At 40.1% G+C, this 14,617-nt stretch overlaps 1 protein-coding gene across 1 annotated transcript in view; it reads right to left on the bottom strand.

Annotated features, from left to right (window-relative positions):
• The window catches only part of FOCAD (focadhesin), a 438,419-nt gene extending 424,667 nt beyond the window's left edge, over positions 1-13,752 (bottom strand). The window contains 5 exon segments of the mRNA XM_030194211.1: positions 562-666; positions 1,397-1,551; positions 3,686-3,760; positions 4,889-4,955; positions 13,697-13,752. Of these exon segments, the coding sequence (XP_030050071.1) occupies positions 562-666; positions 1,397-1,551; positions 3,686-3,760; positions 4,889-4,945 (392 nt within the window). The 5' untranslated portion in view covers positions 4,946-4,955; positions 13,697-13,752.
• Positions 13,753-14,617: the final 865 nt, after the last annotated feature.

The following is a 14,617-nucleotide window of genomic DNA, read 5'->3' as shown; positions in this document are numbered from 1 at the left end:
CGTCTCTGAAATCTTTTCTCTCTCCAAGCCCCAAACTCCTAGAACCCTTTGCTTTCACAGCACCAATCACTAAGATTCCTTTCGCCTCAGATCAAAACAAATAATTTAACTGAACACTATAAAAACATCAGAAAAGTACTACTTTAATGCAAAACATAAACATTTATAAAATTTAATATGCAAACATATATAAAATGTGCTCCTTTCCCCCAAATGGTACATTTAAATCCCTTTTTATACAATGTTGCCCAACAATGAAATGTGTTTGACACTATTGCCCTAATCTTTGTGGTTAGAGCCAGTATCTATTTCCATTCTAATATACTATTGCTCTGGGTTTTTACCTTTTACTGAAATTTGTTTCAAAATTCAAAAGCAATTTTTGAGAAATACAAGTAGGAAATAAAAAATATTTGATTTTCTAAAAATGTGTCTTGAACGCCAGTTTTCAAAGAAAATAGGTTTTAATGAGCAATATGGGGATTTTTATTTTAAGTGATTAGAACTTGCTGTCTTAAGTCTGGAAGATATCCCTTTTAACAATACAAAAGCAGAACTCACCTGACTGCATATGAGCTCAAGGACAAACCAGCTGCGTGTTTCTCAGTTCGAAGGACTTGCATCTGCAAAAGCTTCCCGATACTTTTCACTAATCCTTGTATATTCCTTTAAACAAAGCAAATATTTTCATTTCATTAGATATAAATTACACCAAAATTCTTCCAAGGAAAAGAGAAAGAGTGAGAGAAATAAAAAGAAAGAAAAGAAATTAGTATCATGGCCTTCAGAATATACAAAATTTGTACAAAGCAATAAATGTTAAGAAGGTCGGCAGACACAAAGTCAAGGGCTTCGAGCCTTCAATACAATGCTCCTGTTGGCTGTTCAATAAGATTAAGCCAAGAAGACATAATGCTGTTAAAACCACTTATAATCTAAAAGTCCCACAATGCATGACTGGAGAAACAGATTGGAATATTGGGGGAGATAGAAAAGTTAATAATCAGAGGGGGAGATTTGATAGGGAAGAAAAAGAGCAGCAAATGACAAAGGCGAAGGACTCATTGAGAAGAGATTAGGAAGACGGCTAATATGCTCCTTAGGTTCCGGGGTGGAGTAATCAGGGCAGAGAGGTGGAGTAGGGTGGGAAAAGGATAAGGATAGAGGAGGACCAGCTACCTGAAGACACAACTGCTGGCCGGCTGTGAGTGCAAAGAAAGAAGATTTAGGGACAGGAAGATAAGGGATGGAAGGACAAGAAGGGGTCAACGATGGGATCATAGTAATTGATGTATAGGTTGAGGGGTTGTTGGTAGTTCAGGGGTATATGTAGCTGTAAGTCAGTATTTCTCTGAGAACTGAAGTATAATATATTTTTTAAAGATTTAGAAGATACCTGGCAGATGGAATCAGGTTGAGAAGTCCATTAAGCACATAACTGAAGTCTGCATGATCCTGGGCAACAAGTGCTACCAGGGCCTCACAGCAGGAGGTCCTCACAACCACATGGTCACTACAGCATTTCTCCCACAGTACGTTCAACGCAGGTGTCTGAAATGAAAATATAAGGAATTCAGCTCTAAGGACGAGCTGTGCTTATTTCTTACTGCAACAAGTTAGGCTCCTAAATTGGCCTTGTTGTTTCGAAATCTTTATTTATAGAAAAAGCCAATATACAAATCAACAGATAAAATACATAAACAAACAAAGTAAAACCCCCAGAACCCCACACAAACTAATAATACAGTTCACAATTATTCCTATAATTTAGCCATAATGAGGACATACACAAAGTTCAAGATTCAAATTAAGAGAGTCTCCTATCTGAAAAAAGAAAAATTATGAACGACTGTCCTATAGATGAACCAGTTACTTTGTTGCTGATTGTACTCTCCAGTGTAAATAAATGTCCCAGGACTTGAAAACATTTTCTATATGTCCATTTTTAATTGGCATCAGTTTGGACTTAAGACAATTAAAAACAAATTTCAACACATTGTCCAGTGTTGGTATGTGCTTTTGTTTCCAGTGTGCTGCAATAAGCAATTTTCTTGCCGCAAAGAACAAGCAAGCCAATGTCTGGCTCTGGTCTGCAAAGAGGGAAATGTCAATACCATAGTAATTAGTACATGATCTGACCAGGTATAATTATGTATAGTAATAGCTATATCTTGTGTTGGACAACAATATATCACCTAGCCAGAGGTCAATATGGGAATAAGTGAAGTGAGTGTGGGGAAAAAAAGGTGTAGTCCCTGTTTTGAGTGTGGGATAGCCTCCAAAGATCTAACAAATCTCAATGCAGAAGAAAAAAAATTCCAATTTCTGCCTATCCCATTGAGCATACTGAACTTCTTTTGCAAAGTTATCTGGCACAGGGTTAGGGGCCAAGTTAAAATCTCCTCCCATTATCAAATGTCCTTATGTTTCATTAACAACATTGTAAGGTTATCATAAAACTCTCCTTGCTTAGTATTTGGAGCATACACATTCAAAAAAATAAAAAGGTACACTGGCGAACCGTCAAGACTAATAGAATGCAACGTCCTTTCACATCTTTAATCACCTTCTACAACTGGCACGAGAAAGTACGAGAAACAAAAATCTCACTCCAATTTCTTTTTTTTTTTTTTTATCATGCTATGTTTTAGAAGCTAAATACATTAGTGGGAAACTGCACTGCATTAGTAAACTTTCATGCAGCTGTAGAAGGTGAGTTTCCAGAATAAAGCAAACATCTGCTTTAAGGCGCGCTGCTTCTTTAAACAGCAGTCATTTGATTGGAGTGTTTAGTCCCTTCATATTAAGGGTCATCTAGTGTATGTCACTCATTCACATAGAAAAGAAATGCTTAATGTGCTTTGGCTTTTGCTAAAAGCACTGCAAAATACATGCAAACTAGGTAATAAGTTGTACAGTTATGCAAAACAGCTCATTACTTATTATTACACAGTAAAATAATGCATGTTTAACATTAAGCCCATTAATGGAAGAAATTTAACTACACCTCAGAAAGGTATAATCACTTGTTTTCTGTCTTAAAAGCAGCATTAACAGTGTAGTAGGGTAGGCTGCAGATGGAACAACCAGGTGGAGTCACGAATGAGGATGCAGCTTGTATTGGACTCAACGTGGCAATTATTTTGGCAAATGCCTGCATCAGGGGTTGGAATGTTGTTAAAGCAAAGGCAAACTTCCTGCGAGTTCTACAATAGCAGTATTACAAAATCCAATAAAGTTACTGACCTCAATCTCCCCCAGAATGACTTGGTTGTGCATCTGCTCCACAGAACCAGGTCACTCTGGGGGAGTTTGGGATCCATACCTTTATTGGATTTTGTAACACTGCTATTGTGCAACTCAAACAGGAAGTTTGCCCGTGTTTTAGCAACATCCCAACCCTGATGGTTGTTCCATCTGCAGCCTACTACACCGTTTTTGTTTTACATTTAGTTTGTGTTGCTGATTCCCTCTGGTTTGCTCTTAAAAGCAGCATTAACATGAGAAATGTATATTGCCACTGGTTTGCCTTCATTAACAGGCGCTGTTAATGCAAGACAATTAATGTATATTAACAGCCAAAGTTACCACATTTTAGCACACTGGCCTTGTAAGCAGACCAATACAGAAAGTTATAAATGGAGTTTTGTGCTGTGAAAGATATAATAAATCCAGTAATACACACCTGGTTAGATGACTGACTGATTTTCTCTGAAGTAATATTTTCTTTTAGCACTAAAGCAATAAGGTGGCTCACAGCCTGTAGAGAAAAGCATAGAGAATCAAGAAAATGAACAGACAGGGGCCTCTGCAGCCTCACAATCGCAGAAGCCTAGAGAGCATACAAACACTTCAGTGCTGCACACAATGACTGAGTCTCTGCCATCTTGTAATGGCACTGTCAAAGAAAGAAGGTGCTGCTAGAAAGTTCTCTATTAATACCACTAGTCAGTATCCGCACTGGGCTCCGTCAGATGATGTCACACAGCTGTGAAAATATGAAGGCGTTTGCCCTCGGAGAACTACTAATTTGCCCAGACCCAATAGGAAATAACCACGAGATACACAAAAGAGACTAATTCCACTAATAGCACAACATACAATTACAAAGGGACAAATCATTCATTCTATACATGGCTGGACCTTAGACAACAAGGAGGAGGGGGGCAGTCACAACAGTCAGGGAACCCACAAGTCATTCAAAAGCAGACCTTACAAAAAAAAAAAATTTAATAGAGTCATAGATTGGACTTTTGAAAGTAATAATTTGCTACCACAGAGTCATCACCCAGAAAACTGAATTCCGAGTAAAGCATTGTTTGCCAAAATACCATCTTCAGTCTGAAGCAGAACAATACCACACCTAAGGGCCTACAAAGATTTTCTTTCCTCTCTGATTTGAACAAACTGTCAGGGAGATTCAAGAAGTGGAGGAGTAGCCAAGTGGTTAGAGCACCAGTCCAGTCTTGCAATCCAGAAGTGGCCGGTTCAAATCCCACTGCTGCTCCTTGTGATCTTGGGCAAGTCACTTAACCTCACTTAACCCTCCATTGCCTCAGGTATAAACTTAGATTGTGAGCCCTCCTGGGACAGAGAAATATCCACCGTACCTGAATGTAACTCACCTTGAGCTACTACTGAAAAAGGTGAGAGCAAAATCTAAATAAATAAGGATGGCCTAATACAGGATTGCATGTGAACAAAATATCATTTAGCAAGAGTTAAGATCTGAAAACAAACATAATATCAACTTTTACTACATTAGGGTACTTGAACACTATAAAAAGGCTTATGTTTCAGCACAGTCATGTTTAAGTAAATTTATCTCAAGTCTAGCAAGACTAGTAAAAAAAAAAAAAATACAAAAAAGAAGAAGAAGAAAAGTTACCTGTGATTGAATCAAAGAGTTTGGAAATTCAAATCGTTTCCCAAGTTCTTCTGTCATCTTTGAGTAACTGTAAAATATTGCATGAGAATATGAAATAGAAAAAAGTTATTCTGCTGCTAAATATGCAACCCTCAATTAATCATAATTGACTTTAAAACACTCAGGGGTCTGTTTACTAAGCCACACTAGCGGCTTCCATGCAGCACTGCCGACACAGCCCATAGGCAGCTGCGCAAGCGACTTAGAAAACCCCACTGTCAGTGTATATTCTGATAGCTACAGTATTTTTCTCAGATGCTCTTTGTGTTTCATAATTATGTATTAATTGATTACAGGCCTAAATTTTGCCAGGGTGCTGATCATTTTTATTAGCACCCCATCACTACCCAAAATACCCATAAGAGAAGGAAGAATGATTGGGGAAAGTTGACTCAAACAGCTTAGGGGAAGCTGGTGTTGGTGAATGAGGGGGCTCCTGGTTATCAAAGTAACAAAACTTTCTGACCTGCTGGAAAAAGCAACTGTCTACACAATAAATATAGCAAGTTTTCACACAGATGATGGTGTGCCATGTCATTAGTTATCATCCACACTGACATTCATTTACCATAGAAGATGATACTCTTTGTAAGATATCAAGGTTTGAATTGCAATTTTAACTGCTGACTGGGAAAACACGGTTTGTAATATTCACTGATAACATGACTGAAAATTGTTTGTTTTATTTTGTTTTAAGTTATTGTCGTCTTAATGTTATTTTAATTATTATATATGTCAGGTTGTACGCCGCCTAGAATTAGCGAGATAGAGCATATTATAAATGTTGAAAAAAATAAATAAATAACAAATTTGTGAAGGCATATCTCTTGTGTTTCCTTCCCCTAAAAATTCCTACAGCAGCTTTACTTGCAATCATTGAATACAGCTCCTTCTCACAGCCACCTCAATACCCAGATTATCTTGGCAATTAGCCCTTTTTTTCTCAGACTCAGTGTTATTCTCATGATGCAGCCCTTCACTCAAAATTGTTATGGTATGTTGGCCAGTTGGGTCAGTCTTCAAGTTTGCTTGCTCAACTCAAAATATAGTGACCCTAAACCAGTGGGCACTGCTGAATTTTATGGTTTAACTTTTTTATTGATGACCAAGTTCATAAAATACATATGACAATCTTGGTATGCAAAGTGTCAAACATCAAAGCATATACAGCAAAGACACATGAATATGGTCCATCAAAGTTTTAAACATTAATCCCTTCCCCCTCCCCCTCAGCTCCCAACCTATTATTGTCAAATCTTATAATTAAAATTAAGAAGTCAATAAACAAACAGGTAGACCATACATTATTCGATGAATCAGTGATATATATACATTATTACACAGGTCTATCCCCCCCCCCCCCCAAAAAAAAAAACCTCTCTGAACCGGAATCCATTACTCCTTAAGTGTTACAAAGTGTTTAAAATAAAACTACATATTCTCGGGGCAACTATATAACTCCCAAACTTGACAGCTCTTTTACATTGCATAGATGCTCCCAACTCTCTTTGCTCCAAGGCACTGCTCAAACAGGCAAACACTGATAGAGCGGTGAGCCCTAAGCTTAAATGTTTCCACTCAGAGCTAATGAGCAAAAAAAAAAAAAAAAGTTGTGGTTGACAAAATTTTTTTATAGCTTTAATTTCCAAAATCTCTGATATTTCTGGATAATTCTAAAATTCCTTTTTAGTATCCTGAATAAAATGTGTCTCACACACACACACATTACATAGTTGTAGCTTTTCTTCCCCCTCCCCACCAAAGATTTTTTATTGGTTTAACAAAAGTAAACAGAGACATATGTGAACTACAGTAGCGGTGGCCATGCAATGCAATGGCAGTACATAAGTATTAGGAAAATCTATTTATGGAAGTATATAGATGTCAAGTTGAAACAATCTTAGCTTAAACTTTGCTGATGTTGAAAGCGGAAAAGGCCTCGAGAAGCCCCCAGCTCAATTTTGGCTTCGAGGGCTGGACTGCTTCATCATTGGCCAAAATCCTCTAGCTTAGTAGTTTTATATATTTTTTTGTTTGTATGTATCAAGCATGCAATCTTAGTGAATCTTATGAATAGACTTAGCTTGTATCGTTGCTCGTTATCTTCGCGTTCACAACTTAGTTCTTTTTAGGTCTTTCTGCCACCTTCGGTTCTGACCACGACCAACGATGGCCAGCGTTTCGATCACCTGCCTCAGGGTCTGTGGTTTCCGTTACTGTCTCCGCTGTGGTGACGCTGGCCATCGTTGGTCGTGGTCAGCCCAGCACCATAACCCTGAGAAGAGGTCAGAAGAGAGATCCAGGCAGCGAGGGGGAGGAGTAGAGGAGAGCAATGCTGGGTACGACGTGGGGCAGGGTGGAGGACAGAAATGTTGCTTCCATTAATGGCCCACCCTAGATTACAGAAAACACATTGTTTCTAACAATAGCCCATGCATTTACTAGAAACAATACGGTATATCTCTATTAGGACTTCTAATTCACTACAGAACTTGCAACCTGCCAGACAAACCTAGCTGCAAGTTCTACCATCACAATATAATCTAAATACATATCATTCCTAGTGAGCCTCCTAACTCCCTTGTGTGTCTTTCAAGATAGACCTATGAAATAGATGCTCAAAGGTTGCCGTTAAATACCGAGTGCATCTATATTCACAGTTAAAATGACTGATTTTGAAACAGAAAGTGATGCTCAAGGAAATCACATGCAAATTAGATGCACGGAAATTCTGCAAGTGGCACGGTAGGGAAAGTGCTTAGCACATGCGCAGAACAGTTTTGCAGAAAGCATCGATCTTCTATGCATGCCTAGGGAAAAAAGGCAACAACCACATCACAGGCGTGTGTCTAATGATATCACACGGAGTTTCCCTTTTTCTTTTTTTTTCCACAATAACTTTTTAACACTATTGTTACATGCGGGACACGCACATGGTACATTTCACACACATGTGCAGATACTATTAAAAAATGCAAGAAGCCCTCATGCAACGACAGCTCCAAACCTGCAGGAACATTTTGAATGTTAAAGGTAGGTGCTCCTTCTGTGCATCGCATGGAATACTCATTGTAATATATTTGCATAGGATTATTAGTAGCTGCTACCCCAAACAGTAAAAACAACGCAGAACCACTTTATACACTGGAAGCTGAATAACATATGCAATAGACCAGCTACAACCAGTCTAAATCAAACATTGCAAGCACAGTAAGACTTGAGCATCAGGGCCTTTATGAACACCTGCATTTCCTCTTACATCTCTTCTTTTACTCACCCATATGCCAACCCAGTGCTTACACATGGAGGTAAAACAGGTAGTAACTGCGACTCGGACCAGGAGTATCAGTGTTTTGAGCAATACAGGAACTACAATATAGATAGGTTGTGTGGTTTTTGATTGGTTTTCTTTTTTTTTTTTTTTTAAATCTCTGGTGTTTTAATAAAGGTTACTAAAAAGAATGAAAAAACTCATCTGCCATTTGGATGCCCAGTTTTCCAGCCTCCCAAGATGCTCCTGCAATTTCTCATAGTCCACATGTGATTTAATAATTTTGAATAGTTTTGTTAATTGCAAATGTAGTCACCCTCAGTGACTGCTCCCACTTCCAGATATTTATAAATATGTTAAAAAGCACTTGTACCAATACAGATTCCTATGGCACTTCACTATTGATCTTCCTCCAATGAGAGAATTGGCCATTTAACCCTACCCTCTGTTTTCTATCTTTTAACCAGTTCTCAATCCATAAAAGAACATAGCTTCCTATCCCATGATTTGTTAATTTTCTCATGAGGAACTCTGTCAAAAGCTTTCTGAATATCTAGGGTCCAGCAGACAGAAGTAGCAGAGCAGCTAATATGCCTGAATGTAGTAGCTGTATTTGCTTAAACTTTAATAAAGAGAGAATAATAACAATAATAATAATAACAGATACTTGAGCCTCATCAGCTTTCTTAAGCATTATTAATCCAGATTATACAACAAATGAATAAAAGTAACATGCATGTGTGCATGTTAGCATTACTAGGTCAAGAAGATAATAAAGATCATTAGAACATGCATTCCTCATGCCACACTCAATCAGAAGAAGCACTCTACTCACTACACCAGTTGCATCTCTTCTGTTCTTCAATTAAAGTGGCCAATATGGGCACAGGTTTATTCCACAGTTTAAATACAACCCCCAAGTGAACCAGTCAGCCAATCAGGAACTCAGAACAGTGTCATTCATTCGATCTCTATGTTCAGCCCAAATGGTGTCAACAGTATTCAACATATATATCCAATATTTCTTTTAAATCAGTTTCTGCTGATTAAGGGGCCAAAGCACAGAACTCTGGCACTGTAAGAACAGTTTAATAAATGAAATTCCACACACAGACTCACACAAGCTGTGTAACTTTGATGTGAAACACCCTCTCAATCCTCGACTAGATTGTGTGTATTTTAAAGTGGAGAAAAAAGCAAGTCGCCACCCAGCCAGCCCAACTTTGCAGGCTATAAGGCATGAGTTCGGCGTGCCATCATGTAGCTTCAAAAAAACTCCACTACTTAATGTTTAATTCTAAATCTCTAATCACCGTGTACCTAATATTTGCCTACTTCTGTGTGTCCACCATATAATACGTCAATATTCTGTACTTAACTATTAGTGGTACTGATTTTTCAATCTTTCTGTAGACTGGACATGAATTGAGAAGGTATCGCCAGACACCACTTAGCTTTTAAATGTCACTCTAGTGTTCCTCTTATGACGGTACTTTCCACTCCTTAACCCGACAGGGAGCCCTCGTTTCGCTAGTGCTGCGTCAGGGGTTATTTCCAAATCGTTTTCCACATGAAATTGCGTCCACAATAATGATCCAATCCACTCCGTCTACTTCCCAAACTATACTGCAGGTAGGTAAAACATCCTTCATTATTAGCGCCATTTTAAAGGGGCGAAACTTCTCCCCTTGGTTAGTCTACGTTGCGTCACTTCTTACAGCTGTATCAAGTCTGTTCCCATCGGGAGTGCAGAACTCATAGATGTCATATGGTACGACTTCAAAAAAATGCCGATCATTCAACTCTGACATTCAGCCCTTCAGGTTCCAGTGTTAAGAAAGAAAATCCATCTTTGTTCTTTCTGACGGAGGATTCTTCCCAGATCCCCCCTTCTTCGTGATGGTTTAATTTGTTCTAATACCATGCATGAAAGCTCTTCAAATTTATGCTATTTCGTTATATTGTGTGTTACCATTGGTGCTTCATCAATTTCAGGCATGATCGATGTTCCATTAGCCTCACCTTCAAACTTCTCGTGGTTTGCCCAATACATAGTAATCCACAGGGGGCATTGAATGACATATATTACATCAGTAGATTCACAAGTAGTCTTTCATTTTAAGGTACATATGCACCATGTTCTGGGCTGAATAAATTCGCTCCCCTCATGCATTATGTGGCATACCGAACAATGGCCACATTTTTTGTGGCTACTTTCTTCTGTAATCGATTTAATAGGTGACCAAACATCGTTTACACTTAGCAGGTCACCTAAATTGCATCCTCTTTGGTATTAAACTGTTCTTACAGTGCCAGATTTCTGTGCTTTGGCCCCTTAATCAGCAGAAACTGATTTAAAAGAAATATTGGATATATATGTTGAATACTGTTGACACCATTTGGGCTGAACATAGAGATCGAATGAATGACACTGTTCTGAGTTCCTGATTGGCTGACTGGTTCACTTGGGTTGTATTTAAACTGTGAAATAAACCTACTCCCTCCTGCCTCAGTGGTCTAGAGGACCCCCCCTACTCCCACCAACCCAACCCAGCAGGCCCACAGTTGGGTCCCCTAGTGGCCACTAAAAGCCCTGGTGGTCTAGCGGGATTCCCCTTCATCATACCCAGACCCTTCCACTTACTTTAAAGTAGAAGGTAGGAGGACAGCCTACTCCCTCCTGCCTCAGGTCCGCTCGCTTCCAAAGTGGTGGCACCCAGTCCCTGCCCAGTGCATCCTGGGATGCATTGGGAGAGGCCTAAGCCCAGGATGTCCAGGATGCAACAGGCAGGGGCTGGGTGCCATTTTGGAAGCAGGCGGTACTCCTGCCTTCTATGTTAAGGTATGTGGAAAGGTCTGGGGAAGGGTCTGGGGAGTGGAGGGGAATCTCACTAGACCAAAAGGAGGTCCGGCTATCCTGGGACCTGCCGGGTCGGGAGGTCCACCAGACCACAGATGTACTTAGGGGCAGGAGGGAGTCCACTGGACTACCAGGGATTTTTTTTTTTTTTACATGAGGGGAGGTTGGGAGGGGGTCCATTGGACCACCAGGGAGGTTCGGGCTCAGGCAAAAAACTAACACGCTTCCGACTTTTCTGTCAGTGTCTGAGACAAATCAGCGTTCAGGCACTGACCCCCAACAATGGCTCATTCGTTTTTAGCCGCTAGGGAAGGGGTCTTCCATGTGCCAGTTTTCTGTGCATTGCACAGAATTGTTAATGAGCTCATTAGCATTAGAGGGAATCACTAATGAGCTCATTAGCATAGGACTTTCAAACACTGCTTACAAGGTAAAGCAGTGGCCGAAAGCCTCTATGCACTGGCCACACAATAACGTTTCATTGAGATTGACTAAAACTAGTCTAAAGGAAACACTGCAAGCCCGGTTTGCTTTGAGCATCAGCCCCTAAGTGAGTGGCATAAGGAATGCATTTTCTAATGATCTTTATTGTCTTCTGCACATTATCATACTGAAAACTGAAGCAGAGGGCCAATCTGGCAAAACAAACTCAATATGAGTATTACTAGCTCTCCAGAGAGGTCAGAAACATTTTGGTTTTACATTATTTTATTATACTCATAAACCTCTTCTATACCTCACCAATCCAAACACTTTAATTTCTCAAGTCTCATCATATTAACTTGTTTCAGATATTATCTATCTGAGCAGACAACCAAACCTATCAGACCTGAAAACTGAAAGCCTGTTAAAACATCCATAGCTACATTGATCATAAAAAATAAGTGAGTCAGTGAGACTGAACCTGTATTCAAATAAAAAGAGGCCTTTCTTTGTTCCTGAAATGCTGATATCACAGGAAATTAAGGCGTTTATCCTTAGCTTTGGTGACCCTGAAGAAGAAACTATGTTTCAAACAATGGCCTTAGTTGGTAAAAAGGCTTCTCTGTCAAACACCATCTCTCTCAGCAACTGGCTCTGCACCTGACTGGACAAAAAAGGACAACTTCTGATTTTTCACTGTTTACCAGTATGCCCTGATATAGCCAACCATTATTTATACTTTTAGAATCTATACATTTGCTTAAAGAACTGATTAGGCTGGAGAGAGGGAGAAATATCTTAAAGGAGAAGAAGGAAGAGAATTTTCCCTGAATATTCATCCCAGGATGCTGACTTCCAGACTTAAGGGTGACCATTCCCTGTCCAGCACCAAGGACACCTCCTAGGCATAAATATTCTCTGACATAATTCTTAGAGCTACTCTACAATCTCCCCTAAAGGACAGAAAACCTGAACAGCTAGCCTTCATCCAGAAACTCTCCAGAGATACATTCCTTGAGGAAACATGCAAGACTCTGGAGATAAGTATATCAGAATTATAATTCTCTGATGCAGGGGTTTTGAATGAACATTGGAATAGAGGACTCAAGGACCACTGAAGGGACTGTATTGTGCAAGGATGTAGAATTAGCAACTCGCCCCAGCTCGGATGGTTTTGCCCTATCATAAACATGGAGTTCTAGATTATAGTTCTTACATTCATTTCTGCATCAGCACTAGAAATTCATTAGTCCAGCATGACAAAACTAGAATTGGATCAGCCTGTTCTGTATACCCCATAATATAAATATATATTTGTATATACACACATACATATACTGTATATAGGGGAGCCTAGAAGATGGATCATGTATAATGAAGCTTGTGTGTTTGGGGGACTGAAGAAGAGCAACCTCTTGTACATAGCCAATGAGAACTGAAGTCTGTGCTGCTGCCATTGTTGCAGTTTACGTTTGGGAGGGGGGTAGGATAGCAGCAGGTGTTATTTTCATTCCTCTTTCCAAAAGTTGACAATCCTGTTTAGAGATCACATGTTCACATCTGACTGGAAAAGCTAGCACAGCACCCCCTAGACATTGTGGCAAGGGTTCGCCCTTTCAACAGCCCCATTTTTAATCCATTCTGCTCTTGTAGTCATTCAGCACTCAGTTTACCTTGTAATGTGCCTGGCCTATTATTTTGCTTTTAAGAGCAAATGGCACTACTTTCTCCAACACAGACCTTGGCCTGAGTCAGTCAGGGTGGTCTCTCTGCATTGTTTGGTGCTACACCCAGTTTAAGATTCTCATATTTAACTGCTGTCTACTGCACGCCTGGCAAGGAAGGAAAATTCCCTCAGGACGAGACAGCTAGCCATGCTCTGGGGGGGGGGGGGGGAGGACTGTGAGAGCATACGTCAGCTGTAAAAAGAAGGCTCACCCTGTTCATAACGACTAGGAATCATCTGGTGACCTTAGTAAAGGTGACGAACTGTGGAAAAAATGAAGTAACGCATGCCTGCAAACAGAACCATGGGTTGGAAAGGTGGAGAAAGAAAAAAAACATTGAGATAGAAACAGATTATTGTACAGAGGGACACCAAAGATAAGGCAAAGTTCACTCTGCCACTAAGTGAACAAGGCATCTGTCTAGGGCAGCAGCACATCAGCATCACCTTCTCATCCCATGTGAAACGTTGCACTACCACTTTCCTTACCTGTACCAAAGCTGCAATCAGACTTTGCCAGCCTGAGAGAACACTAAACAGAAGCACACCCTCAAACGCTGCTGTGTCCCGCCCCTAACAGGTCCCCTCTTAACACACAACTTCTCTGTTCTGGAATCCCGCCTTGCCGGAAACAGGAAGTTGCGTCAGAGAAAGGCGGGCGTGAACGCCGAAAAAAGGAAAGCTGGGGTGATCTAACGCGGGCGATTTCAAAGACAGTCACATCAAGTTGGAAATAGAGGGTCTAAATTACCTCGAGGTATCTGCAGGAGGAGGGTCCATTTTATTGTTATGGGCCCCGCTGCAGAAAACTCGAACTAACCTTTAGTAAAATATCCCCAGAGAGCTGCACAAGAACGGGGTTTGCGGGAATCCTCTCGATAAATACCTACCTTCCCAGGGTTCTCTAAAACGTCCTCCTAGAACCGCCTCTTCAGTAATTCATCAGCGCTACCACACATGCTTTGCTCGGTCTGATTCAGCAAAGCCACGCTGACACAGCATGGGCCAAAGGGCCGGCATGACGTCAAAAAGTTGAAGCTGCCCCCTCCCGCCATATTGGAGACACCAAAATAAATTATCCGGCCGACCGCATGCATGCATGCTTGTTGATAGTATTTTTCTTTATCAGTTGCAGAAACATGTCGGCTTGGATGTACACAGAGGAACAGTCAGAACGGAATAACCTTTCATCGGTTACTATAGTAATTACTTCTAAATCGTAATTAGTGTGGGGCTGCTTATAGGGATTCCCTAGAACGCGTTTTATACCTGCAGAGATGTTTTCACCTAGTAAATGGCCACCAAAACAGAGATCATGTTATAATAATCGGGTGCTCAACATTCAAAGTTTTTTTTTTAACAAACGTTTTTCTTTTAAACCTTACTTAGCTTTAATTTGAAACCTGGAAG

This window comes from Microcaecilia unicolor, chromosome 2 (assembly GCF_901765095.1).
Source record: "Microcaecilia unicolor chromosome 2, aMicUni1.1, whole genome shotgun sequence".
NCBI classification, from domain to species: domain Eukaryota; kingdom Metazoa; phylum Chordata; class Amphibia; order Gymnophiona; family Siphonopidae; genus Microcaecilia; species Microcaecilia unicolor.
Note: the sequence above shows the minus strand (reverse complement) of the source record. Positions and strands in the feature narration are given on the sequence as shown.